This window comes from Scleropages formosus, chromosome 16 (assembly GCF_900964775.1).
Source record: "Scleropages formosus chromosome 16, fSclFor1.1, whole genome shotgun sequence".
NCBI classification, from domain to species: Eukaryota; Metazoa; Chordata; class Actinopteri; order Osteoglossiformes; family Osteoglossidae; genus Scleropages; species Scleropages formosus.
The window spans coordinates 22,242,120-22,265,947 of NC_041821.1; the positions used below are offsets into that span (position 1 = coordinate 22,242,120).

The 23,828-nt window shown below is 45.1% G+C and overlaps 2 protein-coding genes across 9 annotated transcripts in view; both read left to right on the forward strand.

Annotated features, from left to right (window-relative positions):
* Positions 1-103: 103 nt before the first annotated feature.
* as3mt (arsenite methyltransferase) lies at positions 104-14,588 on the forward strand. 2 transcript variants are annotated; one of them, XM_018750748.2, is made up of 12 exons: positions 104-412; positions 491-584; positions 5,180-5,231; positions 5,769-5,896; positions 7,372-7,522; positions 7,630-7,766; positions 8,159-8,228; positions 8,382-8,463; positions 8,765-8,896; positions 10,185-10,327; positions 10,438-10,563; positions 14,016-14,588. In XM_018750748.2, exons 2-12 carry the CDS (start codon positions 574-576, stop codon positions 14,115-14,117), a joined length of 1,134 nt encoding a protein of 377 aa, XP_018606264.1. In that variant the 5' UTR covers positions 104-412; positions 491-573; the 3' UTR covers positions 14,118-14,588. The 2 variants fall into 2 exon arrangements, with proteins under 2 accessions (XP_018606264.1, XP_018606261.1); XM_018750745.2 differs by lacking the exons at positions 104-412; positions 491-584 and having other exon boundaries at positions 4,739-5,231.
* Positions 14,589-19,186: 4,598 nt separating this feature from the next.
* Positions 19,187-23,828, forward strand: part of cnnm2b (cyclin and CBS domain divalent metal cation transport mediator 2b) — a 40,997-nt gene continuing 36,355 nt past the window's right edge. For 6 of the 7 annotated variants that reach the window (XR_003798265.1, XM_029259088.1, XM_029259089.1 and 3 more), the window contains exon 1: positions 19,187-20,863. Coding sequence is in view for 6 of the 7 variants with exons in the window: in XM_029259088.1 (XP_029114921.1) it covers positions 19,384-20,863 (1,480 nt within the window). In the remaining variant the exon portion in view is untranslated. The remainder of the gene's footprint in view (positions 20,864-23,828) is intronic. The other variant, XM_029259091.1, reaches the window with a different exon arrangement.

The following is a 23,828-nucleotide window of genomic DNA, read 5'->3' on the forward strand; positions in this document are numbered from 1 at the left end:
GACACAAAAAAGAGGATTGAAGGCTAAAATTAAAGGTCTGGCCGTGAATACAAACCTTGATCTGTACGCGTTTTCGAGAATGTAGGGGGGAGGGATATGCTGAGGCCACAACACAAATGTCCAAAACTGCACAAATCCTTGAAGTTATCATTCCTCGTGAAGTTCGAGATACTGACGTTATCACTCCTTGGTGAAGTTTGAGATATGGGAATATGGGGATACACCGTGTGCGGCCGAACATAATCATAGGTGCGCGAATCCGTACTGAAGAAGAATAATTCATGTACGGCTCGTGCCGTGCTTGGACAATTTGTGCGTGTGGTGTGAGGCGGTTTTTTTTGACGAACGAACACACGCGCACACACACAGGCGCGCTTCCGGTGTCACGTGACCCTCCATGGAGTGGACTGAGGTGAAGGGAAACTCGGTGCTACGGTTTCGCTCCGTTTGAATGTCGTTAAGTAACATTTCTGTCTACATTATTTCACAGCGTCCACATCACGAGCAGAAGGGTGACTGTACGAGCATGTGTGTCTAGCAGTCTTCCTGTTTTACTGTAATAAACGCGCCAGTATGGCTGTAAGGTGAGTTTTCCTGTGTTTACCGTAGTAAACACATGACTGAGTTTTCACGCTTAGTGTAGTACGTGCACATAATGACTATTAAGTGAGTTTTCACTCTTTTCTACGAGCTATAACTGTCCAAATGACAAAAGAAATGATACAGTGGTGTGAAAAAGTAAGTGCACCCAATGGAAAGCTTCTCTTGTCTTTTCCTTCTTTTTTTTTTCTTTTACATTTTAGACAATTGGGTATTTAGTCGCCATTTCAACACTACTGACAGATAAAGGCGTCGTGTTTGGCAAAAAACAAAAATTGCCTTTGACCAAAAGAACTTCATATCTACTGAAAAGCGTGGCGGCAGCATTATGTTCTGCGGAAAACTTGCCATCTTAGAGTCCACAGGAATCCTCCATTGTACTAGAGATTACTTTAGAAGAATTTGAGGTCATCTGGCAAAAAGCTGAAGCTGAATTCTAAGTGGACCTTGCAACAAGACGATGGCCCAAAACACTCAAGCAAATCCATGAAAGAATGGTTCAAAAAGAAGAAATGGAGGGTTATGGAATGGTCCAGATCTTAATCTCCATAAAGTGTTGTACAGGGACTTGAAGTGGGTAGTACGTCCAAGAAATCCCTCAACCATCACACAGTTGCAGGAGTTCTGTAAGGCAGAGTGGACAAGAAAAGTTCTACATGTAGGAGACTGATAAACACACACACACACACACATTTTCAGAACCGCTCGTCCCATACAGGGTCACGGGGAACCGGAGCCTAACCCGGCAACTCAGGGCGTAAGGCTAGAGGGGGAGGGGACACACCCAGGACGGGACGCCAGTCCGCCGCAAGGCACCCCAAGTGGGACTCGAACCGCAGACCCACCGAAGAGCAGGACTGTGGTCCAACCCACTGCGCCACCGTGCCACCGCACCCCCTAATATCAAGATACTTACAAACAATTATGAACCCATTTATATATTTATAACCTATTTATATACAGCTGGAGCAATTTAGGGTAAGTACCTTGTGCAAGGGTAGCGCAGCTGGACGTGAGACTCAAACCTGCAACCTACGGGGTCCGATAGTCTAAATAGTGATTTCTGCCAAAGGGACGAAACAAGTTGTTGATGCTGGGGACTGTACTTATTTTCTTGTTTAGCAGGTGTGGACAGGCATTGTTCGGATTATCCACAACAGATAAATGCATTTAACTTTTTTGTGACATGATTGCAAAGAATATTTTTTGCTTTTTGTTAAATTAATCACCTTTATCAATATTATTGAAATTAAGATTTAAAAAAAAAAATCATACAGGACTTGGAATGTCACCTCACTGGCGGGGAAGGAGCCTGAGCTGGTGCGGGAGGTTGAGAGATACCGTCTAGATATAGTCGGGCTCACTTCCACTCACAGCTTGGGTTCTGGAACCACTCTTCTCGACCAAGGGTGGACTCTCCACTATTCTGGCGTTGCCCAGGGTGAGAGGCGGTGGGCGGGTGTGGGCTTATTAATAGCCCCCCAGTTCAGCCGCCATGTGTTGGAGTCTACCCTGGTGAACGAGAGGGTCGTCTCCCTACGCCTTTGGGACAGGGAACGGTCTCTCACTGTTGTTTGTTCTTATGCGCCTAATGGCAGTGCAGAGTACCCGGCCTTTTTAGAGTCCCTGGGGGGCGTGCTGGAAAGCGCTCCCACTAGGGACTCTGTCGTTCTACTGGGGGACTTTAACGCCCACGTGGGCAGCGACAGTGACACCTGGAGGGACGTGATTGGGAGGAACGGCCTCCCTGATCTGAACCCGACTGGTGAGTTGTTATTGGATTTCTGTGCTAGTCACAGTTTGTCCATAACGAACACCATGTTCATGCATAAGGGTGTCCATCAGTGTACTTGGCACCAGGACACCCTAGGTCGAAGGTCGATGATCGACTTTGTAGCCGTTTCTTCTGATCTTCAGCCATATGTCTTGGACACTCGGGTGAAGAGAGGGACTGAGCTGTCAACTGATCACCACCTGGTGGTGAGTTGGATTCGATGGCGGGGGAAGAAGCTGGACAGACCTGGCAGGCCCAAACGCATAGTGAGGGTCTGTTGGGAACGTTTGGCGGAGGCCCCTGTCAGAGAGGTCTTCAACTCCCACCTCCGACAGAGCTTCAACCAGGTCCCGAGGGAGATGGAGGACATTGATTCTGAATGGACTATGTTCCACACCTCCATTGTCGGGGCGGCGGTTCGAAGCTGCGGCCATAAAGTCTCCGGCGCCTGTCACGGCGGCAATCCCCGAACACGGTGGTGGACACCGAAGGTAAGGGATGCCGTCAGGCTGAAGAAGGAGTTCTATCGGGCCTGGCTGGCTCATGGGACTCCTGAAGCAGCTGACGGGTACCGACAGGCCAAACGGAACGCGGCTCTGGCAGTCGCCGCGGCAAAAACTCGGACTTGGGAGGAGTTCGGTGAGGCCATGGAGGAAGACTTTCGGTCGGCCTCAAAGAGATTCTGGCAAACCGTCCGGCGACTCAGGGGGAAGCGGTGTTCCACAAACACTGTTTACAGTGGAAGTGGTGCGCTGCTGACCTCAGTTGAGGATGTCCTCGGGCGGTGGAAGGAGTACTTTGAGGATCTCCTCAATCCCTCCGACACGCCTTCCGTAGAGGAAGCTGAGGACTTGGAGGGGGACTCGTCCATTACCCTGGCTGAAGTTGCTGAGGTAGTCAAAAAACTCCTCGGTGGCAAGACTCCGGGGGTGGATGAGATCCGCCCCGAGTTTCTCAAGTCTCTGGATGTTGTGGGGCTGTCTTGGCTGACACGCCTCTGCAGCATTGCGTGGAGCTCGGGAACGGTGCCTCTGGACTGGCAGACCGGGGTGGTGGTCCCTCTTTTTAAGAAGGGGGACCGGAGATTGTGTTCCAACTATAGGGGGATCACATTCCTTAGCCTCCCTGGGAAAGTCTATGCCAGGGTACCGGAGAGGAGAATCCGACTGATAGTCGAACCTCGGATTCAGGAGGAGCAATGCGGTTTTCGCCCTGTCCGTGGAACACTGGACCAGCTCTATACCCTCACTAGGGTGTTGGAGGGTTCATGGGAGTTTGCCCAACCAGTCCATATGTGTTTTGTGGACCTGGAGAAGGCATTCGACCGTGTCCCTCATGGCATCCTGTGGGGGTTGCTTCGGGATTATGGGATTCAGGGCTCGTTGCTACGGGCTGTTCGTTCCCTGTATGACCGGAGCAGGAGCTTGATTCGCATTGCCGGCAGTAAGTCAGAGCTGTTCCCGGTGCATGTTGGACTCCGCCAGGGCTGCCCTTTGTCACCGATTCTGTTCATTATCTTCATGGACAGAATTTCTAGGTGCAGCCAGGGAACGGAGGGTGTCTGTTTTTGGTGGCCGCAGGATCTCGTCTCTTGCTTTTTGCGGACGTTGTGGTCCTGTTGGCTTCATCGAATCAAGACTTGCAGCGTGCACTGGGGAGGTTTGCAGCCGAGTGCGAAGCGGCGGGGATGAGAATCAGCACCTCCAAATCTGAGGCCATGGTTCTCAGTCGGAAAAAGGTGGATTGCCCCCTTCGGGTTAGGGGGGAGTTGCTCCCTCAAGTGGAGGAGTTTAAGTATCTCGGGGTCTTGTTCACGAGTGAGGGAAAAATGGAGCAGCAGGTTGACGGACGGATCGGTGCGGCGTCCGCAGTAATGCGGTCATTGTACCGGTATGTTGTGGTGAAGAAGATGCTGAGTCGTAAGGCAAAGCTCTCAATTTACCGGTCAATCTACGTTGCTACCCTCATCTATGGTCATGAACTCTGGATCATAACCGAAAGAATGAGATCACGGATACAAGCGGCAGAAATGAGTTTCCTCCGCAGAATGGCTGGGCGCACCCTTAGGGATAGGGTGAGGAGCTCAGTCACCCGGGAGGAGCTCGGAGTAGAGCCGCTGCTCCTCCGCATCGAGAGGAGCCAATTGAGGTGGCTCGGGCATCTGTTCCGGATGCCTTCTGGACGCCTCCCTGGGGAGGTGTTCCGGGCTTGTCCCACTGGGAGGAGGCCTCGGGGCAGACCCAGGACACGTTGGAGAGACTACGTCTCCCGGCTGGCCTGGGAACGCCTTGGGGTTTCCCCAGAGGAAGTGGAGGAGGTGTGCGGGGAGAGGGAAGTCTGGCGGACTCTGCTTGGACTGCTGCCCCCGCGACCCGGCCCCGGATAGCGGAGGAGGATGGAATGGAATGGAAAAATCATACATTCATTCAAATATTCATACTCACATACCTTTTCACAGGGTCTACTTTTTCCACAGCACAATGTATGTATTACTTAGGAGACATTGCTCTGAGTTTTTTTTTTATGCAGTCTGTACAGCCATGCATGATTTCCACCTTTGACACAACAGAAGTCACTGTCAGTAATAATAATACAAGTATTGCCAGTACTTCTACAAGAATACTAATATGACTATGGCTAAAAACATAGTAAGGGACAGTTATTTATTCATTTTTTTAAAAGCTTAACACATTTTTACTGTTTCTTCAAAATAGATAAATGACAATATTCAGCATCATTACGTTTTGCCAGTGATCTTCTGACCTGTGGATCCACTCACCTTTGGATGTACTGTTCCTGTTTCAGCTGCCCTACCAAAGAATGTATGCCGGAGTCAGAAATTTATGAAGATGTGAAGGTAGGTGTATAAATTCAGCTGGATTTAAAAGCATTCATCATCCATTACCAATAACTGCTTCTCCGGCACAGGGTGGCAGTGATCCAGAATCTATTCCAGAAGCATAAGGAATGATTGACCATTTGTGTGATCACCCTTGACGGGATGCTAGTACATTGCAGGACAGTCTCTCTCTTCCTATGTCTCACACAAACGCACACGTCTTTGGACTGTAGTTGGAAACCCACACAAGTGCAAAGAGAACATGCAAACTGCACACGGACTGAGCCAGGTTCAAACCCATGTCCAACCCCACAGGCCAGGAGTTGTGAGACAGTAGTGCCACACACTAAAATTATGCCACGCAGCAAAGAATTAGTGGCATTGCAAAAAATATGGCGTTGCACAGAAATATATTTGTGGAGCTAAATGAACTTGCCACACTACTAAAACCTAAGAAGTCTGTGCTTATAGTCTGAATTCTATTTTGTAATATAAAAAGTAATAAATGGGAATTTATGCTTGTCGTTTAATGATCCATTGCTGGTCTTGCTATAGGACTATTATGGAAGGGTGCTGAAGAGCACCTCTGACCTAAAGAGCAATGCTTGCCTGACTCCGGCCACACCGGTGGCACCCGCTGTCCGCAGAGTCCTGGAGGAAGTGCACCCTGAAGTCACCCGCAGGTACAGTGGGACAGCACAGCACTGCACTCACTTAAACATATTTAAATGGGTGCCCAAACAGTTGCAAAAAAATGCCTACAAGTGCAATTTGTAACATAGACAAAGCATAGACACGAACAAGGTCATTAAAAACGTGTATTTTCATGAAATGCTCACAAAACTGTAGTGATCATTTACTAACAGTAATAACATGTTTTAAATATCCTTGTATTTATATTTTTGGTATTAATTTCATGTAACATACACCATTGTCCAAAGTGAATTGCGCTGTTAGTAATGAAGTTATTTTCCTTATTATAAACCTTTTTGTATCTCACACCTTTGACCAAGTGACTTATATTGTTAATCAGCTTTACAACTGTTACCCATTTATACAACAGTAGATTTTTTCCTGTATCAGGTTAGAGTATGAACCCTTGATCAAGGGCACCATAGCAGAAGTGGAATTCAGAACAGGAACTTAGATTTCAAGGTGGCAGCTGTAATAACCACTACGCCACCTGGTACCCACTGTAGTAGGTTAACTGTAATAGACTAATAAGTAACAGGTAATAACTATTAAAAGCAATGCCTCGGGTACATTTTCAGAAGCAGTGCTGGACTCGCACAGATTTTATCCCCTCGCAATGAAAAGGGGTGACCCTTGGTGTGAAGCAGGTGTAGGGGCGCGCTGGAAAGTGTGCGTTAAACACGGCCAATGGCAAAACCAGCAGGTCCCGGTGCAACTGCGGGATGTTGGCAAAACAAGTGAGAAAGGAGAATATTACCTGTAGACAGAGCCAGCGACAAGGACAGCAGCCTGGCAGGCATTAGTCTTACACGTACACTGTGTACTCTGTAAAGTGCCTACTTTGTGAACTGCCCTGTTGTTGTATATATAGAATTTGTTTATGCATTTGCACTGTCTAAACTATAGGCGTGTCATGATTTCTGCTATAATTGGGCGGTGGCACAGCGAGTAGCGCTGCTGTTTCACAGCACCTGGGTGGTGTGAAAGGACATGGCTTTGATCCCCGCTCAGTCTGTGTGGAGTTTGCGTGTTCTCCTCGTGTCTGCGTGGGTTTCCTCTGGGTGCTCTGGTTTCCTCCCACAGTCCAAAGACATGCTGTTGAAGTTCACCCATAGGGTGTGAGTGACAGAGAGAGTGTGTTCCACTGATGGATGGATGAGTAACCCAGTGTAAGTAGTGTATCTAGCAGTGTAAGTCACCTTGGTGAATAAGGTGTGTGGGCTGATAACACTACATAGTATCCGTTGGAAGTCGCTTGGGAGAAAAGTGTCCGCTAAATAAATAAATGTAGACTGTAGATTGGCAGCATCCTGGTTTATCTGTGTGACGAGAGAGTTGTTGCGATGCCTCTTGGTGAAGAGCTGAATGCACTTTTGTGTTCTTCTGACCTTTGAAACCCATTTGGGCTCTGTTTTGAATTGTGGTCTTGTGGATCCTCTCCTTGGCCCTGTGTACCTACCCCTAGGTACTATGGATGTGGGATGGTGGTCCCAGAATGCCTGGAGGGCTGCAGAGTGCTGGATCTGGGATGTGGAGCTGGAAGGGACTGCTACATGCTGAGCCAACTCGTGGGTGACAGGGGTCTTGTTACAGGCATCGACATGACAGAGGAGCAGGTATGGAGGGGACAGGTGTGGTTCAGAGTTCTCCAGTGGCAATGCAAGTATTTGTCCCAAAAATTTCTTACCGTATAACCTTTAATATATGTGTCTTTTTTCCATAGCTGGATGTGGCCAGAAAATATGTTGGTTACCATACTAAGAAGTTTGGTTACAAGAAACCAAATACTGAATTTGTTCAAGGATACATTGAGGCTCTGCAGGAGGCAGGACTGAAGGGAAGCTTCTATGATATTATAATGTGAGACATTTTTGCCATATGCAGATGACTGTACTTCATGACTTGATGTAGCGTTTAGTTATAGCTTATGACTAATTTATAACATGGTCTCAGCCAAATATTCCTCTTTTCCCTCAGTTCACAAACTCAAAAAGCATATTAGTTTTTAAGTTTGCTTGCTGTTTCTCTTCTAATTAAATACAGAATCCTGAAATGATGACTAAATCTTTTTATTTTTATATCTAATGTTCATTTAAAGACCAAACAGAACAAGTCAACAGACGCTGTAGCCCTCAAGGACTGCATTTTCAGAACCATGGACATCTGTGTCTAAAATTAGACCAATTTAAGTAACAAGGTGCAAAGCATTCTTAAATACATTGTGCTCTTTATTACATTTTTGTTTTATGCAGATCAAACTGTGTGGTGAATTTGTCTCCAAACAAGAAGCATGTTCTAAAGGAGGCTCATCATGTGCTGAAGGTAAAGTATCCTGGATAAAAGGGGTACCAAATTCCTAAATTGACATGACAGTTGTGTGTGAACTGAACAATGGAAATAAAATGAACCGGTGAGGTGTTCTGAACAATGTGTGTGAAGAAGAACCATTAAGGAGTGGGCATGTTTTATTTTCAGGATGGTGGGGAGCTGTATTTCAGTGATATTTACTGCAGCCACAGGCTTCCGGCAGAGATCAGGACTCACAAAGTCTTGTGGGGTAGGAATAGCAAGAGTTAAACTGACAGAAAGAAAAGTATGTGCTGTAGATCTTTGGTTAACAATGATATCCTGAACCCTGTCTTGGAATGATTCTTCCAATGGACTTTAAAAACCATTTGAAATGAGATGTTGCGTGTATTTTTCTTTGGAATTAAAATTTAAGATAACTTGAATGATTTGTCAATTTTGCATAGTTCCGTCTAAGACGGCCCTCTATTTTGATTGCTCTAATGAAAGCGGAGTACTTGAGCTGTTGCGGAGGTAAGATGTGCAGTGGGGATTGTTCTCTGAGTTGCTAGGTGAGTGTCTCGGGGGCGCTCTGTGGTGGGAGGACCTGCTGCGACTGGCTGAAGAAGTGGGATTCTGCACCCCAAGACTGGTTGCTGCCAGCACTGTCACCGTTGGGAACAAGGAGTTGCAGAGCCTTCTCCGTGAGTCTAAAGCAAGACATCTGGAAGACATTTTGCATGCACAGTTAAATGTGATGACGTCTCATTTTTTTAACATTTATTTATTTAGCTGATGATTGTCTCCATAGCAACATAAAATGATTATTAATTGGCGTATAGCTCAAACCTTAGTCCAAGGTGATTTACGGTGCACGGCACACTATGCTAAAGTCCCTACACCCATTCATAGAACACAGCAATGTAACGTACACACATTATGGGCAATTTAGAGTCCTTGGTTCACCTGAAACATGGAATGTGTAGATTCTATGTATCTGATTCTATGTATATGTATCTGTAAATTCCATGTATAATGTCTTTGGAATGTGGGAGGAAACCAGAGCAGCTGGCGGATACCCCCATACACACAAGGAGAACAAGGCAACTCCTTACAGACTGCATTTGAAACCAAATCCAAAAGCAAACAACTTTGACTCATGCCCCCTACTCCGTAGAACTCAATCACTTTTTAGCCCGTTTCAAGTATTGTTTTTCCATCAGTTAACTTTGCTGCTATAAAATAAAGAATACCCAGGTAAATACGTTAGGGATCCTTTTAAGATGAAATCAAGAGAGGGCCGGCAGGGAGTGTGGTGGTCAGAGCTTTTGGAGTTGACGGGCCCAGGTTCTATCTCACCTTTTACTGTACCACCCGTAATTGAGGTACTTGCCCTAAATTGGTCCAGTAAAAATTACCCAGCTGTATAAGTGGGTAAATGGTTGTCAGTAGCTTAGCATTGTAAGTTTCTTTGGAGAAAAGTGTCAGGTAAATTAATAAATGAAAATGTAAGATACCAGGACTGTAATTATTGTCTAAATAGGAGATGAAGTTATAAATGATGTCATGTGTATTGCCATTTGTAAAGCATCCTGCATCATTTACATATACCCTGCCACAGCTACTTTTTTTAAAGTGACATGCTACTCCAGTAAACAAAAATGCATTTCAAAAAGGTTAAAGACGGTGAGATGCAAATTTATGTAGCTGTTAGGAGATCATGAAAAAAGTAAGTCTAAATGAGATGCATTTTGAGACCCTCTATGAATGCTAGGAAGGATTGAGCAGTTCTGAGGTACAGAGGAAGCTCATTCCACCACATCACAGTGAAAACCCCGAAACCTAAAGACTTTTGATTTTGGACTTCCTGTGAGTGGGACTATCGGGTGGTGTGTAGAGGTGGAGGTATAAGGAGTGATCTGGTTATGTGGGAATTGAGATGCAGATTCTTTGACCATCATCATATACTGTTTGTTCACTTTATATTTGTAGGAGACTACAAATTTGTTTCAGCAACGTTCCGTCTCTTCAAGATCCCAAGAAACGTATCCAACGAGAGCTGTCGGGTTATATATGATGGGAATGTTACCGGACATGAGGACTTCCTCAAGTTTGATGCCTACCATACATTTAGGGTATCTATTTTAAAATATGCAATGGTACTTTTATGAGGATGGAGTTAAATGAAATAACGTAGAAAATATTAGGTGGCACGAAACATGAAATAGCTTTTTGGGTTCCACAGAAAAATGAGGTGGTGACTGTAGATGGAGAGCTGGCCAGCATCCTGAAGATGTCCCGGTTTGCTGAGGAGTTCACATTCCAGGACCATGCAGAGAATAAAACAGGATCCTGTTGTGTGATGCCCAAGGTTGGTGCTGGAGACTGTAGAAAGCTGCCCTGATAACATATTTTTAATTTTTCAAGATGAACACTGCTGTTATGTGAATTTTAAGGAAGCTTCCAGTTAGGACCTGTTTCCACACAACATAAAAAGCACGTAACATACCACATAAAACTTTTAAGAGCACTCACAACATGCAGAGCTCTGTGAACATCACAGCGATGGGTCTTTGAGCCAGTTTCAGTGGTGGTTATAAAATTCTTCATAAAAAAGCTGAATCGTTTGATTTTAATAGAAGTGTCCGTTATTAAGAGGTTTAAGATATGGAACGATTTATTTCCCAGGAGGAGAAATTAAGATTAAATGCTCCCATTCTCGGGGGTGTGGTGGCGCAGTGGGTTGAACCACAGCCCTGCTCTCCGGTGGGTCTGGGGTTCGAGTCCCACTTGGGGTGCCTTGCAACGGACTGGCGTCCTGTCCTGGGTGTATCCCCTCCCCCTCTGGCCTTATGCCCTGTGTTACCGGGTAGGCTCTGGTTCCCTGCGACCCCGTATGGGACAAGCGGTTCTGAAAATGTCTGTGTGTGCCCATTCAAGCTCTTGCTCAGTAGACAAACCCAAGGCCAAAAAGACCTTGGTGGACACACACACAAAAAAGAGAAACTGCAGGCATTCAGGGTTCGAAAGCCTTTCACACAGGAAAATCCCAAGATCTTGAGAACAACTATTCAGAAACATGATATCACCTGAAAAAATGAATACAAGTAAGTCTTAACTTAAGAGGGTAGAGGTAATTTAGATAGCAAGGATGTGAATTAATGTCACCTGCCTTTTTTTGTAAAGCATTCATATTTGCAGTGATATAAGTGTTGCCATTTTGTGTTAAAATAATCATTTGCAGTCTTTCTGAGCTGATTTTTTTTTTTTTTTTTTGAGCAATGAAAGTCTGCTTAGCCGGTTGAAACCTAAAAATGTAACGTGTTTATTTGGAAAATACACAGATCAAATGTAGGGCATTTATTTGTACGAACAGAAATAATTACCAAATGCCTGGGTACATCGAAGCAGAAGCATTTTTCATGTTTTCTTCCCTAGAGGTCGTGATTTATCCTTAAATGCCCTTACTGGGTATTTTACCCAGCAATGCTTGTGTGTAGTATCAACAGCTCAAGAGACGAGGTCAAGCAGCTGTCTGGCCCAGAGTCATAAAAAGGGAAGCAGAACCGAGAACCTTGAGCAAGAGGAAAATATGTTCTGCATTCGAACTCCAGAATGTTGCTTATCAGCTGTCACGGCCTTGAAGGCAAAGGGGCCCAAAAATGAGATAACGGTACACTGCAGCTGGGAACATCATGTTTCTAAAAAAGCCTCGTTAAATTAACATTATTTTTTGTGTGTGTGTGTGGAACAATCCTCTCTGAAAACCTCAAATTCTTTTGCCGATGCCATACAATATTATAGGAACTGGTAGAACTCATGTAATGCAGATTTCTGTATTTCATGTTGCACTATTTAAAGGAAGAAAAAGAATGTAAAACACTGGTTTCATTATTCATTAAGCACACAAATTATTTGCAGAGCTATAGATTTAGTGCAAACTTACTAATTTCTTTGATTTTTTTTTCCAAATTTACCTAGACAACAATTGCACTTTTAAATATACATTTAAATGAATTTGCATTATTTACCAAACTCAAGGGTATAATGACTCCCATTCATTATATGAACCTTTTGATCACAAAGACTATTTCTTCACCCATTTGTCACCTACTGCCCTAGTACTGAATTTTAATAAAACAGCTGATGTGTGAGTCTAATGATGAGGAAAACCCACTTCTGTACTGATGTGCCTCGGACTGTATGGCAAATATCTGTTCTCTTGTTGAGATATGGTCCCCTCTTGTGGCACAATGGCAAAATTACAGTCTGTGTAACACCACATTAAGAGTTATGCACTGGGTCTTTGTCTTATGAAAACAACTGGGACTGGAAGTCTGTCTGTAACTTGTTCATAAATACGACTATGCGTCGCAGACAAAAGTGTAATGTGACGTGCGTAAATTCATATTTGTGGATTAGGTTCGGTTAAAAACCTCATGTAAAGGTGCAATTAAAAATTCTCCAAAGACTTTATTCATTTTATCTTCATAAATAATTTGTCCTATACAAGATTGCCGTATTCCAGAGCTTATCCCGGAAATATGGCAGGTACACACAGATGAGATGCCAGTCCGTTACAGGCCATTTATTAACCTGAAAGAACATTAAAATTGTCTGAATTACTGAAAATGAAAAGACGTATCCACAGCCTCCTGTTAAATGATGATTGTTGATGGATTTGTCATATAAATGTGCAAAATCCATCAGCATCTAACCACTAGAAATTTGCTTTATTGTCTGTACAGTTTAAGTGTTATTGTTAAAACTTGATTTACTTACAGGTTTAGTTCTGTAAAAGTCACAGCTGTAACTATAAAAAAGTAAACTATGCTGTAAGACTTTAACTGTAAACATTTTATTGCCTTTGAGTGACATTAAAAGTAAAGTGACTGAAAATAAAAATGCAATTGATTTATCCTATGAACATGTGCAACATTTGCCATCTTCTCATTGATTACTGAACATGAGCTCCTGGGCTGTGGGTTCAGACATTAATTTGAAGTTGGCTCAGCCTGTGCGCAGTTCGCATGTTCTCCCCCATGTTCATGTGGGTTTTCTCTGTGTTTCCCCACTGACTCACACTGACCAAAAATGTGAATGTCAGGTGAATTGCTAAGTCTAAATTGAACTTAGTGTGTGTGATTGCCTTGCGATGGACTGGCATTCTGTCCAGCATATATATATATATATTATATGGTGGACATATATATATGTATATATACACACACCCTGCCTCAGCCCTATCCTTTTGGAATAGACTCCGGACCATGGTTATTAATAAAGGATGGATGAATTATGAATGAAAATCAAAAATGTGAAATCCAGTCAAAAGCAAAGCTGTGAGTTGTACAATAAAACTGAGTTTTTAGTTACAGTAATTTGTTTTTGTTGATCTTATGGTGCCTGTAAAATATATTGATTCCTATCTGCATTGTCCAGAACACAGCAGTATCTTTATTTTCTTGTGTCCAGCCTCTTTTGGGTTCATTTCACATTCTCATCTTTATTAGTTTTCATCTGTTTACGAGACCCATTTTCCATTCCGTAGTTTACTGCTGGGGGGGATCATTCCAGATCTAGCAGTTTTACGGCCTGAGCTATAAAGTTCTAAAATAAATCATTAAGAGAAACACTTGTAATGAACTACAAGATCGGTTTTACTTGGGGTCAGTGAACTTTTTTTCTTCAGTGAAGTATTCAGTTCTGTTTGTATTCATATACAGTAAAATGCAACAGATAGTTCATGCTCTAGATGTGTATAAATAAATAGTTACATAATTCCATGTTTTTCTCACACTTTTCAATGCTCTCCTGTTCCAGGCGGTGAGCTGGAACCCCTTTGAGCTGGAGCTCCCGCAGGGTGGCAGTGCGGACGCGTCCGCTGGGGGATGCTGTGGAGCACAGCCATCGTGTTGCCCCTGAGACCAGTGGAACCCTGTGGGGAGACACCCTGACTCGACCTAATGCCCATAAGTGCTCACACTTATTCAACGCTCAAGAAATATTCCTTGAAAAGTCCTTAAAAATGGCTTGATGATGTTCAGATTGTCAGTGGTTAAAGTAAGCACTTAGTGAGTACAAAAATACATTTGATTGGTGCTTCATTTAGCTTGAAAACTAAATAATTATTAGATAATTTTTGCTTTAAAATGTAAACCTATTGTGGTGTCTCTTGTGCTGCTGCTTTATATTGTGAGAAACATATAATTTTATGATGGAGTAATATTTTACTGTACTACTGAATTGTTACTCTAAATTTTATATGTAAATTAATGAATTTTACATGCTCTGCATAATTTAAAACTTAGTTATGATTATATATTGTTTATGATTTTAAAGTACTGATAATGTCATTTACCATTTCTTATCCTTGAATACATATTGCTTCATAAATTTCTACTCCAACACTAGATTACAAATAAACAGAAAAATATGAACATTACTTTACTGGAATTTGCACTCTGTGCCATACAATGTGGATTTTAAGTATCTGAAGACATATTCCATTAATTTCAGTTTATTTTTGTACATAGCCCTTTCCAACAGGTTATGTTAACAAATAATACACATAGAGCAGAGAGGCATTGAAGAATTAGTAACAGTGAAACATTTTTAATGAGAAGTGTTGAAAAAATCTTAAAGGCAGCACAGGAGATGAATTTAAATTCTTAAGACTCTACAGGAGGGAAAAGACCATCCTGGGCATACAGCACAAACATGAAGACAGAGAGCACCATGGACACCCCACTTATTGTGAAAGAGTTTCCACTAAGTTCTGCAGTCCCTAGTGTCAGGTTTACATTAATAATCATGCCACCTCTACATGCCTTCATAACTTGTGTCGGTAGCTCTTTATTCACTGTGAGCATTATAATTCACACCACTCTTGAACAGACACTAAGACACATAGAATGCAATTATGATTTTGGACTGGTACAGTGTATGCTAAAGAATTATATATAAATGATCATTGTGAAATTATCAATCTGTACCACTTATGGTGCTGGTACTGAATGGAGTAAAGTAGGTGTACTTTTTTGGGTTTTTGCATGTTTTGTCAATAGATCGATATGTTCTTAAGGAAAATGGGAAAAGTTTATCTAGATGTATATCCAGGCAAGGACTCAAACTTTATTGTCATTCCAACAATATGTTTAGGACATACACTGGAGTGAAATAGTGTTTCTCCTGGACCTTCGTGTGAACAAAGAGGAAACATGTCACTTTCAATAATTTACATTAACCAGCTACAAAATTAAAAACACTATCACTCTAAAGTGCAGTGACATGTTCGGTTCAATAAACAGAAATGTAAACAGATTCTACAGGGGGTAGTGCAGAAAAGTAAGGGTTTTTTTGTGCAATTATTGCTTATGGAAATGAGCGGCAGTGTGACCTAATGTAGGTCGATGTAGAATGTATTTAAGAAATACAGCAGCTATACTTGGGATGGAGACCGATTTAAGTGAGGAATCAGCAGAAACTGTCAGTGTCATAAAAAAGACATTCTGTAGTCTATTCAAGTGGCTGGTGTCATTCTGGATGAGGGGTGTGGGTGCAGGGGTCGGAGTTCGAAAGTGCATTGAACCGGTCAGAGTGGAATTACTGACGTGGCAAGTGCTCCTAACTACCGGTGTTCTACTTTCCTCCCACAGTCTGAAGATGTGTTTCAGATGAGTTGTTCACTCTAAATTGTCTGTAATATAAGTGTCTAACTGAATGAGTGTGTGTATGTGTGTGTGTGTGTGTGAGAGAGAGAGAGATTACACTGCAATGGACTGGCACCCCATCCAGGGTAAACCCCACCTCACGCTCTGTGCTTCTGTGACAGACTCGGACCACGATGATCCTGCAATAGATAAAAGGTTATTGATAATGGATGGATGTATGGTTTCATGTTTATCACAAAGTTTTGTGGAAACTTTATCCTGATGAACCATCACCACCCTTCTAAGAGCATTCATGTCTTAAAAGTTGTTTTGGACTTAAATGAATTAATATTAACACACACACACACATTGTCTGAAGCCGCTTGTCCCAAGCGGGGTCGCACTGAGCCGGAGCCTAACCCAGGGTGTAAGGCTGAAGGGGGAGGGGACACACCCAGGACAGGACGCCAGTCTGACGCAAGGCACCCCAAGCAGGACTCGAACCCCAGACTCGCCAGAGAGCAGGACCCGGCCAAACCCACTGCGCCACCCTGCTCCCTTTAATATTAACATGTTAATATAATTCTAGAAACAAGTTATAATCTGCTATTTAGGTTGTGATACAGATTTTGTGTTTGAAATTTAAAGATGGCTGTGGTTGGTTAAGAGGACAGCAGGACAGCGTGAGGAGGAAGGACAAAGGATACAGGTTCTTTTTTTTGTGAGAGAGCTGTCTTTCTAGAGGTGTACATGTGGTTGTTTTCCTAATACACCTGTTTTACAATATTATCCCTTTCTGCCCAGCACCAGCATTGCAACAAACCAACCTCCACCCTATCAAACCCCACATTTACATAGTTGGTAAGAATGTCAATTTGTATTCACTCTTAAATTTTACTGCTTCAAAATGTGTATGAGTGACCATTTCATCAGTGCAAGCCCTGTTTCCTTTGTAAACATTTAAACACACACCTTGAACACCTACTGGAAATGGTTGAGAGGAGCACCAAGAGTGGTTCTTCTTGATAAATATATTTACATTTATTCATTTAGCGGACGCTTTTCTCCAAAGTGACGTACATCTCAGAGAAATACAATTTGTGCATTACATTAGGAGAAAGAGAGACATGGTTGCAGATGTGATTTTTAAGTAAACCTAGTTTGTTTCTTTCCAATTTATGCACCGATGTTCATCGCTCGAGTAGGTGCATAAAACTCAGAATAGACGATTTCTGACCAGCTTCCTACAAAAAAAATTTTTAAAAGGTACACAAACTTTCACATACAAGACAGGAGTAGTGGCTGTGTAAAGGCTTATCCGGACGTGATCGTAAAGTTACGGCGCATGAACATTTACACCATACATGAGCTTGAGAGATCATGGGCGAAGTGAGTTCAGAAAAGGTGAGTTTTCAGACCCTTCTTGAATGTGGACAGAATTTCAATAGTTCTGAGTGAGAGGGGGAGGTGAGCAGAAGTAAACGAGCGAAGTGGTCTGGTTGGGGTGCAGCGGTTGATCAAGTCTTGTAAATATTATTCATTTTGTGAATATTCAGTCTTCAGTCTTATAAGTATTATTCATTTATTAATTTTGCTCATGCTTCCCTCCAAAGAAACTTATGTTAAGTTGCTCACAATTATTTGCCCATTTACACAGCTGGGCAACTTTACCGGAGCAATTCAGACTAAGTGTCTGGCTTAAGGATATAACTAGTAGAGGTGGGAATCGAACCTGAAACCTTTAGGTTCAGAAGAGGCAGCTCTAACCGCTACCAGCTGCCGCCGGAATAAATACAATATACAGGGGAGCTGTCCAGAGGCAACCGCTTCCCCTTCGCTCCCTGCCAGGTGATGAAGTGTCATGTATGAGTGGTACATGGTGTGGCCCAGGGCTCCCTCACACAGAGCGCTCTAACAGGATCCCCGCTCCCCATCGCTCTGCGCCTTGTCCCAGGCCACCTGCAGCCTCCCCTGGGTTCCTGCCTCTTAACCCACTAAATCCTCTTGATGAGTTTCTTTATGTAGAGCTGCTGCTCAGGAGGCCCCAGTTAATTCTGGGATCCCAAGTGCGCGCGCCTTTGCTATATTTAAACTGCGCGCGAGGCCAATGAACAGCGATTGAAACTAGTTCTCGTTCACAATCACACGTGTGTGTGTGTGTGTGTGTGTGTTTCGGCAGGTTTTGTACGGCTGATGTCTGTGGTGATCAGTTACACAGGCGCACACACGCGCAGCGCGCGAGATCATTCGCACTTCGCCATAGCTTCACCTGTCCCACTAATCTAAATCTAACTGGCATAAAGTCATTTTATTGACACTATCGTGGAAGATGGGCGGAGGGATTTTACTCACCGCGTACCGCTATTTTCTTTATTTTGCACGTGTATAATTTCCCGAGACATCGATGGGTAACAGTTCAGAAACCAGGCGAGTTATGAATGGATGGAGTGTGCAGATTTCATTTAAACTGAAAGCCCATAAATATAAGAAATATCAGAAGGGGGCGATTTTACACACGTATTGACGGGCATCCTTTCTTTTTAAATAAACGCAGAACTGGACGACACGTAATAAATTATGCTCTTCTTTGCGAAGCTTAAAGCGCGCGCTCGATGTATGTATCCGCTTTTTCCGAGGGCGTCGGAAGCGCGAGGACAACGACAGCGCTTTTCGGTGTTTTTTAGGAATAACCGTTTGATATCTCCGTAAAGCGAGCTACATTTTGCAGACACGAGTATTTTCCTGTGTTTTCTGTCATCTTTTCGACTTTAAAATGGCCAAACAAGCTTGAAAAGCCGCAGGGAAGCGCGTCTTTTGCGCAATACCACAAGATTATGCTCAATTCGTGAGAATTTTTAGGACGCGACTCCTTTACACTGAATGAAGCGAAGACAGATATTACAGAAACATGGAGAATAAAAAAATGAAAAATTTCGACGCCTCCATGTCATGACGAAACGAAGGAAAAACAACGAAAAAGAACATTTTTAAAAGACGAAATGCACAGTTTGTTAATTTTTGCGTCCGAGACACACCATCTTTAAACTGTCTCCAGTGCCCCTGCATTGGACGATGTTCGTTCAGCTCTTCTCAGGTAACTTCCAATCGAATTCCACTCATTTTTCCTCAGATAGTCAATATTTATCACTAAACTGGACACCCCCCGGACCCATCAAAACAAGTCACGAGGCAATCTCGGCTTTCGGTCGCACGGGAGCGTTCTGCATATTTTTTTTTTTTTATTTTAAACGAATTTCATTCGCTGTAGCAGCCGCAAACATCCCGCCTTCGCCTGGTTCTGTCGCCGGATTGGTCGGCCTCGCTGTCCGTCTGCGGGACGGCCGCGGCGGCACGAGTTCATACAGAGCGCCGCGGCTGCGGAGCGAGAGCAGTGTCTCGCGCGCGCGCGCGCTGGGAGTCGGCGGCACCGCTGCGCGAGTCGAGGCGGCGCACGGCAGGCATGAAGGCGAGTTCCCATTGGCTCTGACGTTTAAAAGTCCTTTTTCATTCAAAAAGAGGGGGGTTTGCCCGCGATCAACATGGCAGAGCCGTCGGCCGCGGGACCCGCTGCAAAAATGGCGGCGCGTAGCCGGGTCCGAGCCCTGACTCTGGCTTTCTTGGCTGTCATCGCGTGTTCCGTGGGCTCCGCGAGCGCGAAGGATGGCGCGGAGGAGACGGTCATCATCGGTCTGCGGCTGGAGGACACGGACGACATCTCCTTCATGGACAGGGGCTACCTGCGGGTCAGCGAGAGGTCCCGCGTCCGGCTGCGGGTCTACGGGCAGAACATCAACAACGAGACGTGGTCCAAGATCGCGTTCACGGAGCACGAGCGCTCCCGAGCCCTCGCGAGCGTCCGCAGCCCGTCGCGCGACAACGGGAGCCGCGAGGAGGCGTCCACCTTCCACCCGTGCGGCATCAGGACCTCGGACATCATCATCCTGCCCAACATCGTCCTCAACAGGAAGACGTCGGGCATCGTGGAGATCGAGGTGAAGCCGCTGCGCAAGACGGAGCGGAGCAAGGAGTACTACCTGTGCATCGCCACCTCCACGCCGGCGCCGGGGCTGCACGACCCGTGGAGCGAGAACACCTGGATCTACCACGACGGGGACGACACCAAAGTGGTGGTGGTGGAGGAGAAGAAGTTCCTGCTGCCCTTCTGGCTCCAGGTGATCTTCATCTCCATGCTCCTGTGCCTGTCGGGCATGTTCAGCGGGCTGAACCTGGGGCTCATGGCGCTGGACCCCATGGAGCTCCAGATCGTGCAGAACTGTGGCACGGAGAAGGAGAAGAACTACGCCAGGAAGATCGAGCCCGTGCGAAGCCAGGGCAACTACCTGCTGTGCTCGCTGCTCCTGGGCAACGTGCTCGTGAACACCACCTTGACCATCCTGCTGGACGACATAGCGGGCTCGGGCCTCATCGCCGTGGTCATGTCCACCATCGGCATCGTCATCTTCGGCGAAATCGTCCCTCAGGCCATCTGCTCCAGGCACGGTCTCGCCGTTGGCGCCAACACCATATTCTTGACCAAATTCTTCATGCTGCTCACCTTCCCGGCTTCCTACCCCGTGAGCAAGCTTCTGGATTACCTTCTGGGTCAGGAGATCGGCACGGTGTACAACAGGGAGAAGCTGCTGGAGATGCTGAGGGTCACGGATCCCTACAACGACCTGGTGAAAGAGGAGCTCAACATCATCCAGGGTGCGCTGGAGCTGCGGACAAAGACCGTGGAAGACGTGATGACCCCGCTGCGGGACTGCTTCATGATCACAGCAGACGCGATCCTGGACTTCAACACCATGTCTGAGATCATGGAGAGCGGCTACACGCGCATACCCGTGTTCGAGGGCGACCGCTCCAACATCGTGGACCTGCTCTTCGTCAAGGACCTGGCCTTCGTGGATCCGGACGACTGCACGCCCCTGAAGACCATCACCAAGTTCTACAGCCACCCGCTGCACTTCGTGTTCAATGACACCAAGCTGGACGCCATGCTGGAGGAGTTCAAGAAAGGTGAGCTCTTTTCTGCCCGCGGGTTGAGCTGGTCGACGTGACCTAACGGTGCTGATCCTCAGCTCATCGGTCGCTGCGTGTGGCCGAGCTCTCGGAGCAGAGCTCCTTAACCTTTTCTAGGCCACAGACCCCTGTAAGGATCAGATGAAAGCTAAGGACCCCCCCCCCCCCCCCACCACCCCATAAATAATGTTCATTAATATGAATAATAAGAAAACTTTGCACTGCATTCATTCCTCTAAAACTTGCTTACCTTCAGATGGAGTTACGTCATACTGAGTAATATTTTACTTAACTTTCATTTAAGGACTTATTTTTGTTTCACAAATTTAAGAGTGTGACGAAAGCTAAAGGTCCCCCATGAACAGTATTTAGAAAATATCGCACTCTAGATTTAGTCTTTCCGCATAGAAATGTAGAAGGTAATACCGCAGTAATATTTCACTTGTATTTGTAACTTTAAGTCAGACGGGGTTATTTTGAAAGCGGGCCTGTGCTTCGTGGACCTGCTGGAGCTCATCATGGGCAACGGGCACACGTGTCGGATGAAGCTCGGAGACCGTTTAGAATCTCGCATCAGTGACATCGAAATACATGGAACCTCCGCGGGTCTGAGTCACGCTGCCTTTGCTGTATGGAAGATGTGCCGTTGTGAACACATTGCTGCGTTTGAATGAAAACTGTCAATCTTTTATGTAATAAGCACATGGAGACCCTGTTAATGTCACTTATTGATGTGTGTGTCCAAAAAGCACCTGGGAGGAATGGAATCTCAGCCCTCTTGTGATAATGGGCTCCCTGCAGCTTTTTTAATATTTTTGTACTCTTTATCTATTCTTCTTAAAACATCTTCATGTGTGGTAACCGTGGTACCAGGTGACAATGTTTACAGTTGTCGCATCACATTCAGAAGTGAGTTGGTTCAGATCCCATTCCTGCAACAGTCCCCGTGATCCCACTATGTATCCTGAATTGGCGCAGTAAGAATACCCTGTCGCGTGGATGTTTTACCTCTTTGTAAAGCCGACCACCTCGCGCTGTACGTGACCTCGCTGAAAAGGTCAGCGGTAAACGGGCATTAGAAGGTGACTCTTCCAATAGCGACGAGAAGTCCAGTCACCTGATGTGTGGCATGGTGGCATTGCTCAGCTTTATAGCGTTTTTCAAACGCCACTGCATGATTGTGCAACATTTTCCAACAGTTTTTTTTTTTTTTTTTTTTTTTTTTTTTTAAAAGAAAAAAAAAAAGGAGGAAAAAAAAAAAAACGCTCCATCTCCCGAGGATGTTAGGGCTCAGGTCTTTTCAGCGCCGCCTTTCCTCCGCGGTGACGTGCGAATGGTGCCTTTTCACCTGTTGCGCTGCTGACCCGTGGAGCCCTTGGGTGGAAATTGTAAGGACTTGTGTGTTCCTGCGTTATCTTCACATCTGATGGTGACTACGTCAAATCTGACCCCTGTCCTGTGCCTCTATATAACATTTTCTGGAATAAAGATAAGAATCTGAATTGCAAATCTGAGTTGTGCATATTTTAGAGCTGTAATTAAGATAAGAGCTGGTTTATTTTTGGTCTTTTGTCAGATCTGGTGTAAAACCTGAATGGCGTGACTGAGACGAACCTGATAGTTCACAGAAATATTAATGAATGTACAGTATAGCTTTTTTTTTTTTTAAAGTTAGGCATCATATTCCTTGTTCTGTGAGTTCAACATGGATATATGAATCCCTGCAGTGCTTATTAAACGTGGGTACGTGTTCTGCAACAGAAGACTGATAATAGTGGTGTTTTAATGGGAGGGGGAAAAAAAAAATACCACGTGTGTGTAAATCAACTTGCACAGCTTCAGCTTTTGCCGGACTCATTCCCGCACTAGCACTGGGGCCTCACGCTTCCTGGGCTGCTCGTTTAGACGTGGGTTCGCATCCCGCTCGGTCTGTGCGGAGCTTCGCGTGTTCTTCCCGTGCCTGCGTGAGATGCGTCGAGGTGCTCTGGTTTCCTCCCACAGTCCAAAGACATGGGGGTCAGGTTAACTGGTGACTCTATATATAGCCATTACTGTGTGCATACTACACTGCTCTGTTGTGTAAATGGTTGAGTGTATAGTGTAGCGTGTCCAAAAATGTGTCACCTTGGAGAAGAGCGTCGGCTAAATTCTAGAAAATAATAGCGGTAATTATAATGTTGCATCTTGCTCCGTTAACCAGTAGATTCATTGATCCTCGAGTCAAACCCCTTGTGACATTAGTCAGTGACATGTAGCACAAGGTGTTTAGTTGTGATTTATGACTTAATGTTCATAAGCTTGCTAACTTCTGATAATCTTTAAAGATTTTTTTTTTTTTTTTCCCCCCTACCCCCTCCTTCCTCTAAATTTAGCCACAGGTGTTACTGAAAAGCCCCAGCAGGCTCTGCGGCGGACACTGCAGGGGCCTACCTTTGCTTCCGACCAATTATTCACTGCGGAGCGCCGCTTATCATCTGGGATCTCGCCCGTTTTATGCGAACGTCCGCGAGCTCCTTCTCCCCTCCCGCTTGTTTTTCAGCGCGCCGAGACGTGTGAGAATTGTGCGGCGGCGGCGAGGTTATCGGCCCGGGGCATCGCGTTTGTGAACCTGCCTAATCGCGCTCCCTTTGGCCGTCGTGTCTGAGCGATGGTGGCGATAATCTGCGATCCCCTGGAATGCCCGGCCTTGGATAATGAGTAACAGGTCTGCCGCCGAAAACGGGCGTGTTCGCGACCCGCTCGTTCGGCCGTTTTGTTCACAGCGTGTGTGAGAAGGGTCTTGAGCGATATATGGGAAACGCGCTCTCGTCTTTTGGGGGGATATGTACGCGACGGGCTCGATCTTAAAGCCTGAGATGGGGCTCCGAAAGTCGGTTCCAGGAAACGCAGCTCTCGCGTTACGTTTGTGCGCATTTTTCTCAATTGCATGAAACGGCCTTTGCAGACAAGGTCGCGTGTGCGT